The sequence below is a fragment of the Macaca nemestrina genome, chromosome 10, assembly GCF_043159975.1.
Source record: "Macaca nemestrina isolate mMacNem1 chromosome 10, mMacNem.hap1, whole genome shotgun sequence".
NCBI classification, from domain to species: Eukaryota; Metazoa; Chordata; class Mammalia; order Primates; family Cercopithecidae; genus Macaca; species Macaca nemestrina.
In genome coordinates, this window is record NC_092134.1 from 133,619,485 (window position 1) to 133,635,724 (window position 16,240).

The 16,240-nt window shown below is 34.4% G+C and overlaps 1 protein-coding gene across 1 annotated transcript; it reads left to right on the forward strand.

Moving 5' to 3' along the window:
- Positions 1-195: 195 nt before the first annotated feature.
- On the forward strand, positions 196-14,901 carry LOC105499920 (C-type lectin domain containing 9A). The gene is made up of 6 exons (XM_011772796.3): positions 196-393; positions 1,895-1,975; positions 8,848-8,994; positions 10,789-10,940; positions 12,463-12,584; positions 13,542-14,901. Exons 1-6 carry the CDS (start codon positions 303-305, stop codon positions 13,672-13,674), a joined length of 726 nt encoding a protein of 241 aa, XP_011771098.2. The 5' UTR covers positions 196-302; the 3' UTR covers positions 13,675-14,901.
- Positions 14,902-16,240: the final 1,339 nt, after the last annotated feature.

Consider the following 16,240-nt stretch of genomic DNA (forward strand, 5'->3'; position numbering starts at 1 on the left):
TATCACCTTCAACATCTGCTACATTTTGGAAACCATATAAAAAATGTTCTATCATTGGCCATTCTGAATTCAGTTCTCTCTCATTTCCTTTTTCACCAAGTTGTGTTTTGGCTTAGACTTGATAAACTTCCACTTTCTGAATGAAGGTGCATCTATTCTACTCCTTAAACACAAATATAGTTTCCCACTACTGTGAAAATGTAACCAATTTCAGTTCTTTCACCAACCTGCTCCAAACCACAAGAGGAGTTATTTGTTCCAGCCTCCTGTGTGGACTGCTTTCCTATCAAAGCACCTCAGACATGCATGAGGAAGAAATATACACCTCTCTTCAGTGGGATAGTCCAGCACCAAACACTTACCAGAAATGTCTGTCTTCCAACAAATGTTCAGGTAACCAGTTCTAGCTATTTTGTGCGAGACTTTAGGGTTCATGTTTTTTGTTCTTTGTGTTTTGTTTTGTTTTTTTCTGCTCTATCATGAGGCCAAGATGCTTATTCTAATCTGAGATAGTCTAGTTAAGGGTAATGTAATGTCCGTGAAATGCTAATGAAGTGGAGAAGGAGTAATTAAAGGTGAAAAACAAAAAGAGCAATTAACTTGATAAATACGTGGAACTGTTTTTTCCTCTGCCTCTCTGGAAAAGAAAAAGAATACCTTGATTTGGGAAATTTGTGAAAAAATACAACTCTAATTAACTGAAGTCCTATTAAAACATTCTGCAAATTATCTGATAAATACTAATAAATAAAAAGAGAAAACATAGGTTGAAAAACTGGCAGGATCTCATTGGCCTAGAGTTGTTGGCTACAGTGATTAGTTCTGTCTGCATCATTTAATATCTATATTAGTTCCTGTCTGCTGGTGTAACCAATCACACAGACTTAGGGGATTAATAGAACGTAAATTTATTATCTTAGGGCTCTAGATGTCACAAGTTGAAATGGATTTCAACGGGCTGAAACCAAGGTGTTGACAGGAATCTAGTGGAAGAATCTATACCTTGTCTTTTCTGGTTTCTAGAGCTGCATTTATTGCTTTACTTGGCTCATGGACCCTTTTTCTGTCTTGAAAACCAACAACATAATGTCTTTAAATGTTTCTCAGCCTCCATTATCACGCCATGCTGTCCCTCCAATATCCTACCTCTCGCTTAAAGAGGACCCAGATAATTCAGGTTAATCTTCCCATCCCAAATCCTTAACTTAATGACATCTTCAAAGTCCCTTTTCCACATAAGGTAACTTACAAGTTCCAGTAATTATGACACTGGCATGTGAGGCAGGGGCGTTTCTCTGCCTATCACAATATCCAAAGATAAATTTTAACTATTTTTCTCTGATTAGTGTTTGAATACAAAAAAATCACATATTCCTTTTTTTCCTCTCTGCAGGTTTGTAAAATTACCTTGGAAAACTTGTTCGTCTTCCAAAAATGTATATTTAAAAGTATATATTTAAAATGTGTATCTTTCTTTTATTTAACCATGTTCAAGTAACACTGAAGAGATGGGGAGATGTGAGACAGCATTTTTGATCTCAAAAGATAAAGCTAGCATTTGGCTTGGGGGAATCTCTAAAATATGGTTGGAAAAGAATACATATAATTCGTTGATAAGGTGTGACATCAAAGATAAGGATAACAGAAGTATACTATTAAATCTATTTAATTTGGCAATTTCCATATCACATGTATTCCAAGTTATGAGTTGTATTTCAATGCATTTGAGCAAAGGTTCTCTTTTTCCTTTTCTTTTACACATTCCAGGCCCCAACAACTCTCAGTAGAAATGCCAATGTTAATTCCTTTTTTTACTCAATCTCAATCCATCCTTGCCCCATCTTTTTTATCTACTTTCTCTAACTTGGTTTCATTTTTCCTATTCCATGGTTAGGAGCATGGTGTCTTGTGACGGTGATTTCCTGTATTTTCTGCATGGGGTTATTAACAGCATCCGTTTTCTTGGGCGTCAAGTGTAAGTACAAAAATATATTTTCAAAATAACCTATATTGATATATGTATTATACACTACAAATAGCTTATATATAATGATATATGTAGGTAATTATGTATAGAACTTCATAATTTATAAATGGATGGAAAATCAATCAAGTAATATGTGAATGCACATAAATGATGTAAAATAATGGCCTCAAATTTCAAGCATTTGATAGAACTCTCTGAGCACTTGGATGCCACTGATAACTTTCAGTGATCTATTGCATGTTTTTTAACTCAAATTATATGCTGTAGGTCTCTGGGAGAAACAATGAAAATAATAACGTATTCTAATTCAATTTGTGAGTCATGCTAACGTGCTAAAGCATTCAATTTGAAAGATTTCACATTCTGCTTTTCTGTTTCTAATACATATTTAATTTAAATTTGACTTTTAAAGATTATTTATATTAGGCAAGTTTCAATTTAAAATGTTTAATGCAAACCCGAGAGCTTTGTCGGCCACATTTAACCACATTGCTTTTTAGTCCAAATAGAAGAAATGTTTTCATGTTTGACAAGTGCAATTTTTATAAAATTTAATAATTACAGAGCTTCAGTTTCCAGAAAAAGAACTATGAACCTCTAACATCACTCATGCTAGTACTAAGAAAAATGTACATTAAAAGACAGAGGTGAAGGGTATTGTTTGGATAGATGTTTCTTTCTTATATGCCTTGGCAAATCATATCTCTATCTAAAAGACATCAGCCGGAGAGGAAGAATTATGAACTCTGAGAATAAGGAAGGGAAAGGTTCAGATTCGCATTCACAAAATATGGGAAGTTTGATCTTGCTCAGGTAATGTCATGAGCTTCATTTTCTGCTGGTTTTTACAGGAAGGTTTTAAGAATTGCTAAGAGCTTAATCAGTAATTGTTACTTTGTCTATCTCCTCAAATAAAGTTTCACAGCTTAACAAAAATGTTAGAACTTCAAGACAGCTTTCTTTTTCTCTATCTACTCTCTTTGTGTCTTATTAAAAAATACATATTTTAGGCAAATGTGAGTTCATTTTTTAAGAAGCATACATATTAAATACCTGTTTATCAAACACAATAGAAACAATTTATATCTAAAAGACCAGTTAAGTCAATTAACATCTAATAATCCACTTCTGCAAAAATTGAGGACTTTTAATGACACATTGCCAAGCTTCATTGTACCTCTACAATATAAAAATTCATATTTAAATTGCATTGCAAATATTTTAAAGTGCTGTTTAAATGTTAATTCTATATAATGAATTTCAATGTTATTTTACAAATAATTATTTGGGGTAAGAAGATTTTGAAACCTAAAGTATAAAATCATTTCCAATTAAAAACAAAAATTAATTGAAGATGCAACATCTTGAAGCAATGTTGTCAAGTGAATGGGATATATAATTTGGTTTTTATATAAACATAAATCTATAGTCTCCAATTGCCAAATATTTTTTCTACTATATAGACAAAAATCATATATTACATAATAAGGATGATTATAAGAGTACACTTTAGGCCAGGCGTGGTGGCTCACGCCTGTAATCCCAGCACTTTGGGAGGCTGACGCGGGTGGATTGCCTGAGGTCAGGAGTTCGAGACCAGTCTGGCCAACATGGTGAAATCCCATCTCTACTAAAAATACAAAAAAATTAGCCAGGAGTGGTGGCATGCGCCTGTCATCCCAGCTACTCCGGAGGCTGAGGCAGGGGAATTGCTTAAACCAGGGAGGTGGAGGCTGCCGTGAGCCAATATCGCAGCACTGCACTCCAGCCTGGGCAACAGAGAGAGATTCTGTCTCAAAAAAAAAAAAAAAAAATACACTCTACATTTTCCATGTTGTCAAAAGATTTGCTGTTCAGTGTATACGTAAGTGTCTTCTCGGTCTAGTAAAGGAAATCTCTTTATATAAAACCTATAAATCATGTTCTTAAGATGGTGAGTTATTTTAAACTGTCTTAATTGTGACCCAGCAGTACCAGTTTTGGAAATTGTTCCTATGGATAAACCTGCAATCTAACAATAGGGGAAAAGCCTCAAATACCCACCACATTGATAAGAGACCATGTTAATAAATAAGGGTACATCATCTACACAACAGAATACCTGGAAGCAAGAACAACAAAAGAAAGAAGAAACACTTCTGTATGTAAAGCGCAAAAAAACAGCATTTAAAACTTGGCTGATGAGATCAGTTGTAGCCCAAACATCAGCATCATGCAATATACCTGAGTAACAAACCTGCACATGTACCCCCTGAATCTAAATAAAAGCTGAAATTATTTTTTAAATGTATATGCTATGTTACAATTTGACTAAAAATGAACATTTTCTTGAATTTAAACCAACAACGGAAGGTTATATAAGAAATACTAAAAGTGAGGGCAAGAGGAGTGAGATAAATCGTGACGATGCAGAGAAAAAGATATTTCAATGTTTACTCTTTGGATTTTTTAAAATGTTTTAATCCTATGAAAGAAGTGTATCTTTAAAAAAAGTTAACTCCCCAAACACAAATTGTATGAAGAAAATGTTACTTTGATGAGGATAAAAGAAACATAGCTAGAAAACCATGTGCTTAAGACTTCCAGTAATTTCTAGAAAATTCTTACAAATAAAAGTTTTTGCTTTTTAAATTTTGTCTTAATAGCTAAAAATGTATACTTACAAAACTTAAATATCACTATACAGATGTAAAGTATATTTTCCTTTAGCTTTTGTTCAAGTGCAGTGACTATGAATTTTTATTGTTGTTTTTAAATTTATAATTTGCCTAGGTCTTCTTATACATTTTGAACACTCAGGGCTTTAAAAAAATACAACCAGTTACCATATTGAAACTGTTGTGTTAAGCAATAAGCAGCTTCTTCATGTGAAACATTCTGTTCAATAACTAATTACTTGTCCCAGCTGGTTATAGATTATGTTATAGCCAGTAGGCTTTGAGTTACAAAAGTCATGTTTATTTTTTAATAAATATTCCATTTTGATTATGTTCCATTTTAAATTAAAATGTTACATCCAATTCTCTTTATGAAAACTTGCATTGTAAGACAAATGTCAAAACATATTTAACTTATATACATATATATATTTTAAATAGGACCATGTTTCTGACAAAAAGTAGTAAATGAAAATTATAACCTTTTGTTTAAAAGCATCATAACATGAATATAATGAAAGTGCTAATTACAAATTGCTCATATATATTACTAAAGGACAGTTCATTCCTACCTGACAATAGAAGGACTGGCAAAATTAATTAAGTCATATTTATATAAAAGAATACAATGCCATTATTTAAAGAAATCTTCTAGAACCATTGATATTGTTTTGGAAATATGGTTATGCAATATTTTCTCATGAAAGAAGCAGATTTCTAAAAAGACATTTATATAAACATATGGTTTTCTAAAGGTTGTATATAAAATACTTTTCTATATACGTACATAGGAAAGAGTTTCAATAGATATAAACTAAATACTAACGGCCATATTTGAGTGGTAGGTTTCAAAGTAAGTAGACTTAATTTTTCGTTTTCTTCCTACTATTTCACATTTTCTAATTTTTCTACATTATTTATGCCATTAATTTTTTATTAAAAAAACTATAGTTCAAAACATTTTCTAAGAAATCAGCTTTTTTATTTGTTTTTACTGTTCATTTTCTTAATTCATCAATTAGGTATAATGTATAATATCATATGACAAATAATTTTATTTGGGGGATGTTAAAAGTATTTTGTTATTTTTCCCTAGGTAATTATATTGTTTTGTCTTTAGTCCTCATTGCAAATTTATTACAACTTCAACCCCAATAAAGGTGCTATATTTTGCTTCCCATTTAGGGTGAAACTCTAAGAGAAGTCTCATTTCTCTTTCTCCAGTTTTATTACAGTTTCATATAGTATAAGCTGTTCAGATAGTAATAAACAAACAACAGCAGCTTCTATAATATGGCTAATCTAAAAAAGCATCTAAATATAAAATTTTAGATTTATATATTGAATCTAAGAGGAAAATTATTATTTTTCAATGTCTAAACATGCCAGATCATTAATAGGATAAAATTAGCGCATCACTGTCCTACACTCGACTCTGGTTAGATCCATCATTTTGCTAAAAAGAGGGAAAAAACTCCAAGCAGCTGACAGCGTGAGTTTTTTTACCTATCCACAGACGGACAGGGCATAAACATCTGCTTTGTCTAGTCCATGGCTTTTGATGTCTGGTATTTTCTTCTCAGCAGCAATGTTGATAAGTAAAACAGATCAGAATATGTAGATATGTAATTAAATGGTTTTTTTTTTTCTTTTCTTTTCTTACTCTTTTGCCTAGGCCAGAGTGCAGAGTGCAGGGGTATGATCTCACCTCACTGCAACCTCTGCCTTCTGGGTTCAAGTACCTCTCCTGCCTCAGCTTCCTGAGTAGCTGGGATTACACGTGCACGTCACGACGCCCAGCTAATTTTTGTATTCTTAGTACATGGCTTTGCCATGTTGGCCATGGTGGTCTCGAACTCCTGACCTCAAGTGATCCACCGCCCTCAGCCTCCCAAAATGCTGGGATTACAGGCAAGAGCCACCACGACCAGCCTGTCTTGGTCAGAAGATTTTTGTGTGTGATCTTGGTTACCTCCGTTTTGTGGTTAAAAATATGAACATAATTTTAGAGATTTGCCCATTTGTTCTCCTCTTTTGTTCTGTTTCTCTCTAAAAGAGGATTTTTAATCCTAAAGGTCTGGCTGACATGCATAGGTATTTTGATTTGTTTCTTAATTCACTAATTAATTTTTCTTGATGCCATTCTCTCTATACAATATGTCTATTCAATAGCCACAATCTGATAATGATTAACATATCATAAACTTATTTTAAACCAATTATATAACTGAGTAGAATCAATTTACCTGATTCCAAAACCTGTATTAATTAAAGCTAGGTGTATTAGTGGACAAAAAGACAGCTATAAAATACAATAAAGAATCCAGAAATAGACTCATACAAATATGCCCAAATGATTTTTTCAGCAGTGCAAGTCAATTGAAAGAAGAAGGATAGGCTTTTCAACAAATGGTGCTGGAGAAATTAGACATCCATAGGAAAGAAAAAATAAAGGAAAAAGAAAATAAGCCTCAGTCTTATACCTTACACAAAAATTAAAAGTTAACTCAAAATAGATCACAGTCTTAAATGTAGAGCATAAAACTATAAATGTTTCTGAAAATATAAGACAAAATCTTCAGAATCTAAAGGTGGGCAAATAATTCTTAGACTTACATCAAAAAATGATTAATGAGAGGAAAAATTGGTAAGCTGGATGGACCTCATCAAAATGAAACGTACATACTCTGCAAAAAACACTAGGAAGAGGATAAAAAGACATGTTACAGGCCAGGTGTGGTGGCTTATGCCTGTAATCCCAGCACTTTGGGATTCCTTGAGTCCAGGAGTTCAAGACCATCCTGGGCAAGAAGGTACGACCCCATCTCTACAAAAATAAACAAGTAAATAAATAAAAGACAAGTTACAGACTGGGAATAAATACTTGTAAATCAATATCTGACAAAGGACTGAAACCTAGAATGTACAAAGAACTCTCAAAACTCAACAGTAAAAAACTAGAACATCCAATGAGAAAATGGCAAAAAGACATGAAAAGACATTTCACCAGAGAGAATATACAAATGTCAAATAAGCACAAGAAAAGATGTTCAATGTCATTAGCCATTAAGGAAATGCAAATTAAAACTACAGTGAGATATTACTACATACATAATCAGAATGGCTAAAATAACAGTAAGTGACAACATCAAATGCATGTCAAGCTACAGAGAAAGCAGATCACTCACTCGTTCCTGGTGGAAATGTAATATGCTATAGCCACTGTGGAAAATAGTGTAGCAGTTTCTTAAAAATCTAAACTTCACACTTCATTAAAACACAGCAATTGCACTCTTGAGCGTATACCTCATAGAAATGAAAATTTATGTTCACACAAAAACCTGTACATGACTGCCTATAGTAGCTCTATTTGTAATGACTAAAACCTGAAAACTACCCGGATGTCCTTCAGTGGGCGAACAGTTAAACTAGTAGTGATAGTCCATATCATGGAATTCTACTCAACAATACGAAATAGGTGAGCTATTTATTTAAACAACAGTCTGCATGAGTCTCCAGAGGATTATTCTGAGTGAATGAAGCGAAGAGCAAAAGGTTATGTACTGTAAGATACCATTTATATTTCATTCATGTGATAGAAAAGGAACACAAATTAGTGACTGCCAGGAGTAAACAAGGGTGAAGGCAAGAGGGAAGTGGGTGTACTTATAAAAGGGCAAGGACAGATCCTGATGGTAATGGAGGAGCCGAGTTTCTTGATTGTATCAATGTCAATATCCTGGTTGTGCCATTGTACTATAATTCTACATGTCTATGTACTGATATGGAACTATGTTCAAATATGTATGTTAATGATAAAAGGTGCAAAACCATGTAAACATATTGTTACCATTTGTGTTAAGGGGAGAGAGCGAGTTTTATATTCATTTGCTTTCATTTGTAAAGTTTCATTTTGTTTTATGTGTAACATTCAAAAGCTCCCAAATAATAAAAATTAAATTGGTAAATCTGGTTGGGGGGAGTAAAATCGAGTGAATTAAAAAGGGGTGCAAGAGAAATTTTGTTCCATGTCCTTTGTAGTGTTTGATTCTTGTACAATGTAAATTTTAAGCAAAAACTAAAATAATACAAATTCAAGTCTCAAAAATAATAGTAATTTGTAGTTATCTTTAGTCTGTGTTGAAGGATTCTTTTGCTATAAAATGTCAGTATTTTATTAGGAATCATTGGTGTCATTTGAAGTGTTGCAGGTGTCCACCATTGCGATGCAGCAGCAAGAAAAACTCATCCAACAAGAGAGGGCACTGCTAAACTTTACAGAATGGAAGAGAAGCCATGTCCTTCAGATGAAATTTTGTCAAACCTTCATGCAAAGCTCTTTCAGTTCAGGTAATGGATAAAAATCAGTTTCCACTGTATACATCTAAATATATACACCAATACCTGAAAAGTAACAGTGACACACATTTTGTTCTCTGCAAAACTGTTAGGATTTCATAATAAGAGTAACATAATTTTGATCACTCTTTAGTTCAATCTTATTATAACATCCAATACTATGTGGAAACACCAGGGATCCAAAAGAACACAACTAAAGGAAATGTACTGTCAAATGCCAAAGAGGTGTGTGTGCAATTAGTAGGTCGGATTAAAAAAATACATGCACACACACAAAAAGACATTGTTTTATCTAGCCATTCAAATTTGTAAGGGTATTTTAATTCTAGCTCCAAATTTCCCAATATATTTAGATACTGTTTTAGTTTCAAGTTTAGATAGCTTTGAGCAGAAAAATTCATTTTGAAAATGAGTATTTACCACAAAATTCTTTTACGATGCAGGACCTAGCTCTTTTTTAAAATTCTATGAATTTACTCCAGTTTAATCTTTTATATGCTTTACAAGCATTTTAAACCTAATGCAGTCTATTTCTACCTGTCATATAGTTTGTCAAGTATTCTATGGTTACTTAATTGGCATTTCATAATGCTTGTACATATAGTTTAGAGAATTAACTTTCCTAGACTGGATACCATTTACATAATTGCCAATGAGAGATGTCAAAAATCAACCATAGTTCTTTCTGATTAAAATTTAATCAAGTATTTGAAGGATCACTGTGTGCCCAACAATGTCTCTATATGCAGCAGACCACTGCAAACTCGAGTGAGACCCACCTCTGAGCCATCAACCTTCAATAGAACAACAACATCCATTTTGGAGACCTACAAATCCAACACGTTCTTCAACGTCACAAATACCATTGTCTACATTATTTATACTATAACTCTAACAATGTTCAGGATATTGGTTAGCAGGGATTCCAAACAAAAGGTATTGAAGAGCTTTAAACAACTCAACATCTGGCCCATGGAAGCTACTGATGAGTTATTTCTTAGCCTAAATACAGGGACTGTCTAGAAACCAGAGTTGTGGAAGTTTCAGTGTCTTTCGTTCTATAAACCTGTGCCAGAAACACTTGGTCAAATTCTCGGTCTTTGGTCCCCCTTTTACATATTTGACCATTCTTCTTTTGTGACTATATTCCATCTTAAAACAGGTTCCATAAAACTGATTAAACATTAAGGCTTACTTCTTAGTTGTATCAGAGTCCTAAACTAAGCATATTGTTCACTTATGTTCTTCTCCAATTTTCCTCACCTGCATGTTTTCAAATCACTTCTTAAGGTGGATTACTTGTTCTCTCCATTATCTATAAAATATTTCCTTGTTTAGCTCTCAGAATTTAAACATAAATTCAAGGCTTATGATTCAATCCATGCAATGGTCCAGTACATTTCCGGCTAAATTGGGGCAGTAAGATTAACCGACATGAAACAATAAGCAAATAAGTGAAGACAATAAATGATGTGAACTCAAAGAAAGGAAAGACCGATAAAACGGGAATAATCAGATTAACTATTATAGAAGATAAAAAAATTAGTTAAATATATCCCACAATTAATTTCATATTTAAGTTAAAGGCCCATTGCATGTAGAACGTATTACATGAATCTTACTCTATTGAGCCTCAGAGAAGCTGAAATTGGTAAGTGCTACATCATGTGAACCATTATGTTATGGGATTCAGCCTCACTGAGGGTGAGGCAAGGGGCTTTTTGGGGGATATATGTTGTTAATATTTTACAATAAGATACTAAAGTAAAATGTTTATATTCAAAGCCCATAACTGCAGTCCTTGTCCAAACAATTGGATTCAGAACAGAGAAAGCTGTTACTACGTCTCTGAACATTGGAAAATTTGGCACACCAGTCAAGAGAATTGTTTAAAGGAAGGTTCCACGCTGCTACAAATAGAGAGCGAAGAAGAAATGGTAAACACTGTTTTGTGGTCTCATGTTTTCTGAAAATACCATTTTACTTATTAAAAGAAATCCCTCATTCTCATAAGATAAAGTTCCTTAATATTGTATAACAGCAGTATAATTGTAAAAATAAAGGTTTAAAAGAGACAAAGTTAGAATCCGTATGTTTTATTTTCTTTTTAATAGGAAAACATAAAAACAGGATGGTTATCTGAAATTGAGAAGAATATGTTTGTTCTATGTCCTTGGTTAATTAAAAAAAGGAGGGAATAAGGAGAATACTATTTCATAGCATGATAATCCACTTCAAGATGTACGTACATTATAGTTGCAGATATGTTTTAAATGTATTATTTTCAATGCTGTAGGCAAATATAACAACCTATAATAATCTTGTAATTATCAAGAAAAAACAAGTATAAAAACTGAAGTGATGCCATGAAATAAATAGGTCTTGAAAAATAAGTATCTGCTAAATGAAATGTTTAATTGGCATTAAATCTAGTTTACCAACATCTTAAGAAGTGAATCGGCTGGATGGGATGATTCACACCTGTAATCCCAGCATTTTGGAAGGCCAAGGTGGGTGGATCACCTGAGCTCAGGAGTTCAAGGCCAGCCTGGCCAACATGGTGAAACCCTGTCTCTACTAAAAATACAAAAATTAGGCGGGCATGGTGGTGGGAGCCTGTAATCCCAGCTACGTGGGAGGCTGAGGCAGGAGAATTGCTTGAACCCAGGAGGCAGAGGTTTGCAATGAGCCGAGATAGTGCCATTGCACTGCAGCTTTTGCAACAAGAGCAAAACTCCATCTCAAAAATAATAATAATAATAAAATAAAACAAGTGAACAATAAGATGTTTCCTTGAACTCATTCTACCCATAAATATATGTGAAATAGAATGCAAAATTGCACACTTAGGTGCTATAAAAAATGTATACCTGCTATATTCAGTAATTACATGAAGTTCATTTCAACAAAAATCATGAGAAAATAATTTAAGGATATGCAACAAATCAAGAACACTTGAAGTAAATTATTACAATTATATGCTCAAAAAGTTATTTTACGTGTAAATTTGATGACACAAATTAGAATGCTTCTTCTAACCGAATGTGCTCATACTAAAGTTACCCCTGGAATCTCATGAACTATTTTTCCACATCGAAGTATTCTGAGAAAGACTATTCTATGTGGTCTATGATGTCAAGAATATTTTTACTTTTGATATTGAAGGTTCAGTATAACACTTTCTTTTTTTTTGACGTATACTACCTGCCGGGCTCTGAATATGTTGAAACTTCCCAGTTGTTTATTTTTTTCATAGTCTTTAACACCACAAGGATCACACAGCAATAGAAAATAGTCTAAAAAAATGTATCTGCACTTTTTTATAATACTCCCTTCTCTCTTTTTCCAGATTTCAAGTTCCCATTAATTTCTAGCTAGGCACAATGTCACACTTTATATTTCACTAGAGTTTTGTTTGTTTGTTTTCTCATTTCACAGTTCAGGTCTTATCTCTTATAGGATTTTATCACTGGCAGCTTGAGGAAGATTAGAGGAAGCTACGATTACTGGGTGGGGTTGTCTCAGGATGGACACAGCGGACGCTGGCTTTGGCAAGATGGCTCCTCTCCTTCTCCTGGCCTGTAAGTCTCTGAGTAAAATGCTACAAGAAAAGTTAGAAACATGAGGGAATTCAAAAGTTTATTTTACCTTGTATCATGAATTTTCTCCAAGGGACAAGCAGCATGATAATGTTACAGGCGGCTAATTGGGATTTTTTTTTTTTTTTTTTTTTGAGGCAGAGTCTCGCTCTGTCCCCCAGGCTGGAGTGCAGCGGCGTGATCTCGGCTCACTGCAAGCTCCGCCTCCCGGGTTCCCGCCATTCTCCTGCCTCAGCCTCCTGAGTAGCTGGGGCTACAGGCGCCCGCCACCTCGCCCGGCTAATTTTTTGTATTTTTCGTAGAGACGGGGTTTCACCGTGTTAGCCAGGATGGTCTGGATCTCCTGACTTCGTGATCCGCCTGCCTCGGCCTCCCAAAGTGCTGGGATTGCAAGCGTGAGCCACCGCGCCCGGCCTAATTGGGATTAAAGCTAACAAAATTAAGAATAGCTTCATGCCTTCTAAGTCTTTCTCCTTCCCAGCCCTGCTACTATAATCTTATAGAAAATTCACCTCACAATTTGAGTGTCTGATGAATAATATAATTATCAAGTGTGTTTCTTTTGTATTGCTTAGTATGTAGAGAGTAACTATTCATTTCCACATTAAGCTTTTCAGATGGCAGTGGGGAGATGGAGAAGCAGAATCAGGTGCCTTAGTATTTTGAAAATTAAGAGTCAGCAAAGACATTCTAATTTAGGGACTGTCTTTGGGTATCTATGTTTTCGTTTTCTTTACATGCTGTTTTTGTTCAAATTATATTAACATTCCTTATTGAGAGAAATAAGCAGTTACTGAAGAAGGAGGACGAAACCACCACAGGAAAGTGCTATGTTAATACAAAACAAAACAAGTAGCTACACACATCTCATTAGTTACCCTCAGGAACATCTCTGAAACCCCCAAATCTAACCTCAGAAATGCTGACTTGCCTTTCCAGGTTGCCAGTAGAGATATCCCAGTCAACCAACCAAGTCTGTGGATACATCAAAAACAGTTCCCTTCTTTCGTCTAACTGCAGCACTTGGAAGTATTTTATCTGCGAGAAGTATGCGTTAAGATCCTCTGTCTGAAAGAAATTGTGTTCAAAGTGTTCTATTACACTATTATTTGGAACAGGCCATTGGAAAACCCACCCTCCAACACCCACACAAAAAAAACAAAAACAAAAACAAAAACAGAACAGTAAACCAAAATGTGGGTAATGAAATTCGCAACCTGGGACTCAATAATACACTTGGAATATTCTTGCACACCGTCCAGATTTCATTCGATATTGTTCATATTGCAAGAATAAAACTTTAGAGCTACAGAGGACAAAACCCCGAAGAATTAAGAACAAACGCACAGAGATCATTTTTATCGTTTAGAGCCCAGAATGACTGTAAATTTCACACAAGGTACAGATCTATGTTGTTGGGGGAGGTGAAGCAGTTACAGCTGACTAGTATTTTTAAAATAAATAAATAAATTTGGCCTTTTAAACTCACTGTCTGTGAGATCTTTCCATGCATTTTCTAGCCTTTCAGGCATTATGTTATCAGACTGATAGGATAGAAGAACAGAGATATGAATTTCCAAATTGAAAGAAAGGCAGATTTCTATCTGCAGCCTGTAAGACAATGTACTTTTTAAGATTCGATTTCTACTAGGAAGATGAACTACTAGAATTGGACATAAGCAGAAGGAATAGTCGGGATGCCAGGATCAGAATGTTCTCCAGAGAATTCTGTGAATTCTCTCTTTCCTCTCAATGACCATCCCTACCATTCACAAATCAAAGGGCTCATGGTCTGGTCCCTCAGGGTTAACACGCCAGCACTTTCGATTACATCTTTCAGTGCCTCAATTGCCTTGTTGTAAAATAACAACAGAACTTACTTCAAAATATTGTATGAGGATTAGACTGTAAATATATGTCAGTGCCAAGAATAGTCTTGAACAGAGTTGAACACTCTATCAGTGCTTGGTTTTGTTCTCTGGACTATATCACCAGTCATCTCCACACATCAACCTTTATTTGTGCATCCCAGACAAAAATGATCCCTTTTTTTGTTCCTGTTGCAGGGATATTGAGAAGTTAAAGTTTATGGGTAAAATGTCAGCAACTCTTTGGAGAGAATATCTGCTTTAAAGTTAATGGATTCTCCTCAAATAAATCCATAGACATTCTCTGTCCTAAGTCTGTAGGCTCCCTGAAGCATGGACTATCTTATCCCCAAGAGACGATTAATAGCAAAGTACCTTGTGATCTACAGAAAGAACAGATTCCTTAATTATTATTATATTACTTGTTACCACTTACCGTCCCTACAGGAATGCCTTACCACTTAGTAGGTTCTCAGTAAATATTTGCTTAATTCAATATAAGTTTATTTAATTCTTCATTTCTCACAAGGAGGAGCTGAGATTCATTAGATTATCATCTTTTCTTCCTAAGCGTAAAGACATCACTTAAATATATAAAGTAAAAATAAAACCTAATTCTCTGAGTCACTGGAAATCATTTAAATGAAACTAAATATCCTCTTACCTAAATGTCCTTTTACAATGGGTAAGGTTGTGTAAGGATGAGAAGAGCATGTTTTTGCTTATTTACCTTGACCTAGAGTTTAAATGTGGGAGTTTAAGTAAAAGAGATTTTTCTCTAATTTTCTGCCGAACCTGAAAAAGGAGAATAGCAGAGAAAACACAGCGTATATTGTCTCCTGTGTTCGATTTTTACAGCCGACAGCTGGCAGCTGAATGTAATAACCTGGAATAAAGGAGAAACAATCGCAGAATTTACTAGCAAAGATTGTTTTCCTTAAAGATTCTTCAAAGCATTGTCATGGAACTACGTTTAGAGAAAGGATATGAAGCATTTATGATCATTCTTTAAAAAGTACAATAAAGCAAAAGGCAAACATTCTTCAACTGATGTCATCCCGTTGTATGATGCAGTATTTTCAAATTACAGTTTATCTATAGCACAGCTGACTTCAGCTCCTACAGATCTCCTCAGCAACAATGCTGCTTTCCACACAGATGCTGTAGTGGGGAGATTCTTCTCTGCAGGTTGTTGTTGGTCCAGGATACCAAGGCTTTTCAAATACAACACTGAGTATGCCAGTCTTAGATCCTAGTCCCACCAACAATGAATTGGGCATCTTAGATCTCTTTCATTGAGTTCTAAGTTAGCCTTAAACAAATGAAAAGAAAACTAAAAATAAAACTGTCTTGCAAATGTAAAAAAGCTTTTGTTACATGTTTGGTTAAAGTACATTAAATGTATAATATATATATACATATATATATTATAATATTGGTAGAATAATAGATATTATTCGAGCCTAAATATCTATTCATATAATGAAGTGTGTACAAAAGTCATGCAGACTTTAAATCAGAGGATCCTGCTGTTTGTAATCTTCAAATACTGTAAGAATCTCCCTACAGAGGAGTCGACGCCCACATATTAAAGCTGGCCCTGAGATAACCTACCAGACTTTCTACCTTGTTCATAATGTGTTTGCATCCTTAAAATAAAAGCTCCCATTACCCTTCTCACACTTCCTGCTGTTACAGGGCTCATGGCCTGTTTCCTGTTGATAAATCCTGAGAGCAGGTTCAATATCCTCAGGAAAAGAAAGAGCTTAT

What these genes read in the sequence shown, in the direction of transcription:
- LOC105499920 (XM_011772796.3), top strand. Translation starts at nt 303, where the DNA reads ATGCATGAGGAAGAAATATACACCTCTCTTCAGTGGGATAGTCCAGCA. An exon ending in CGTTTTCTTGGGCGTCAAGT is followed by an intron (nt 1,976 to 8,847) that starts GTAAGTACAAAA and finishes TGTCATTTGAAG; the next exon opens with TGTTGCAGGTGTCCACCATT. An exon ending in TCCTCTCCTTCTCCTGGCCT is followed by an intron (nt 12,585 to 13,541) that starts GTAAGTCTCTGA and finishes TTGCCTTTCCAG; the next exon opens with GTTGCCAGTAGAGATATCCC.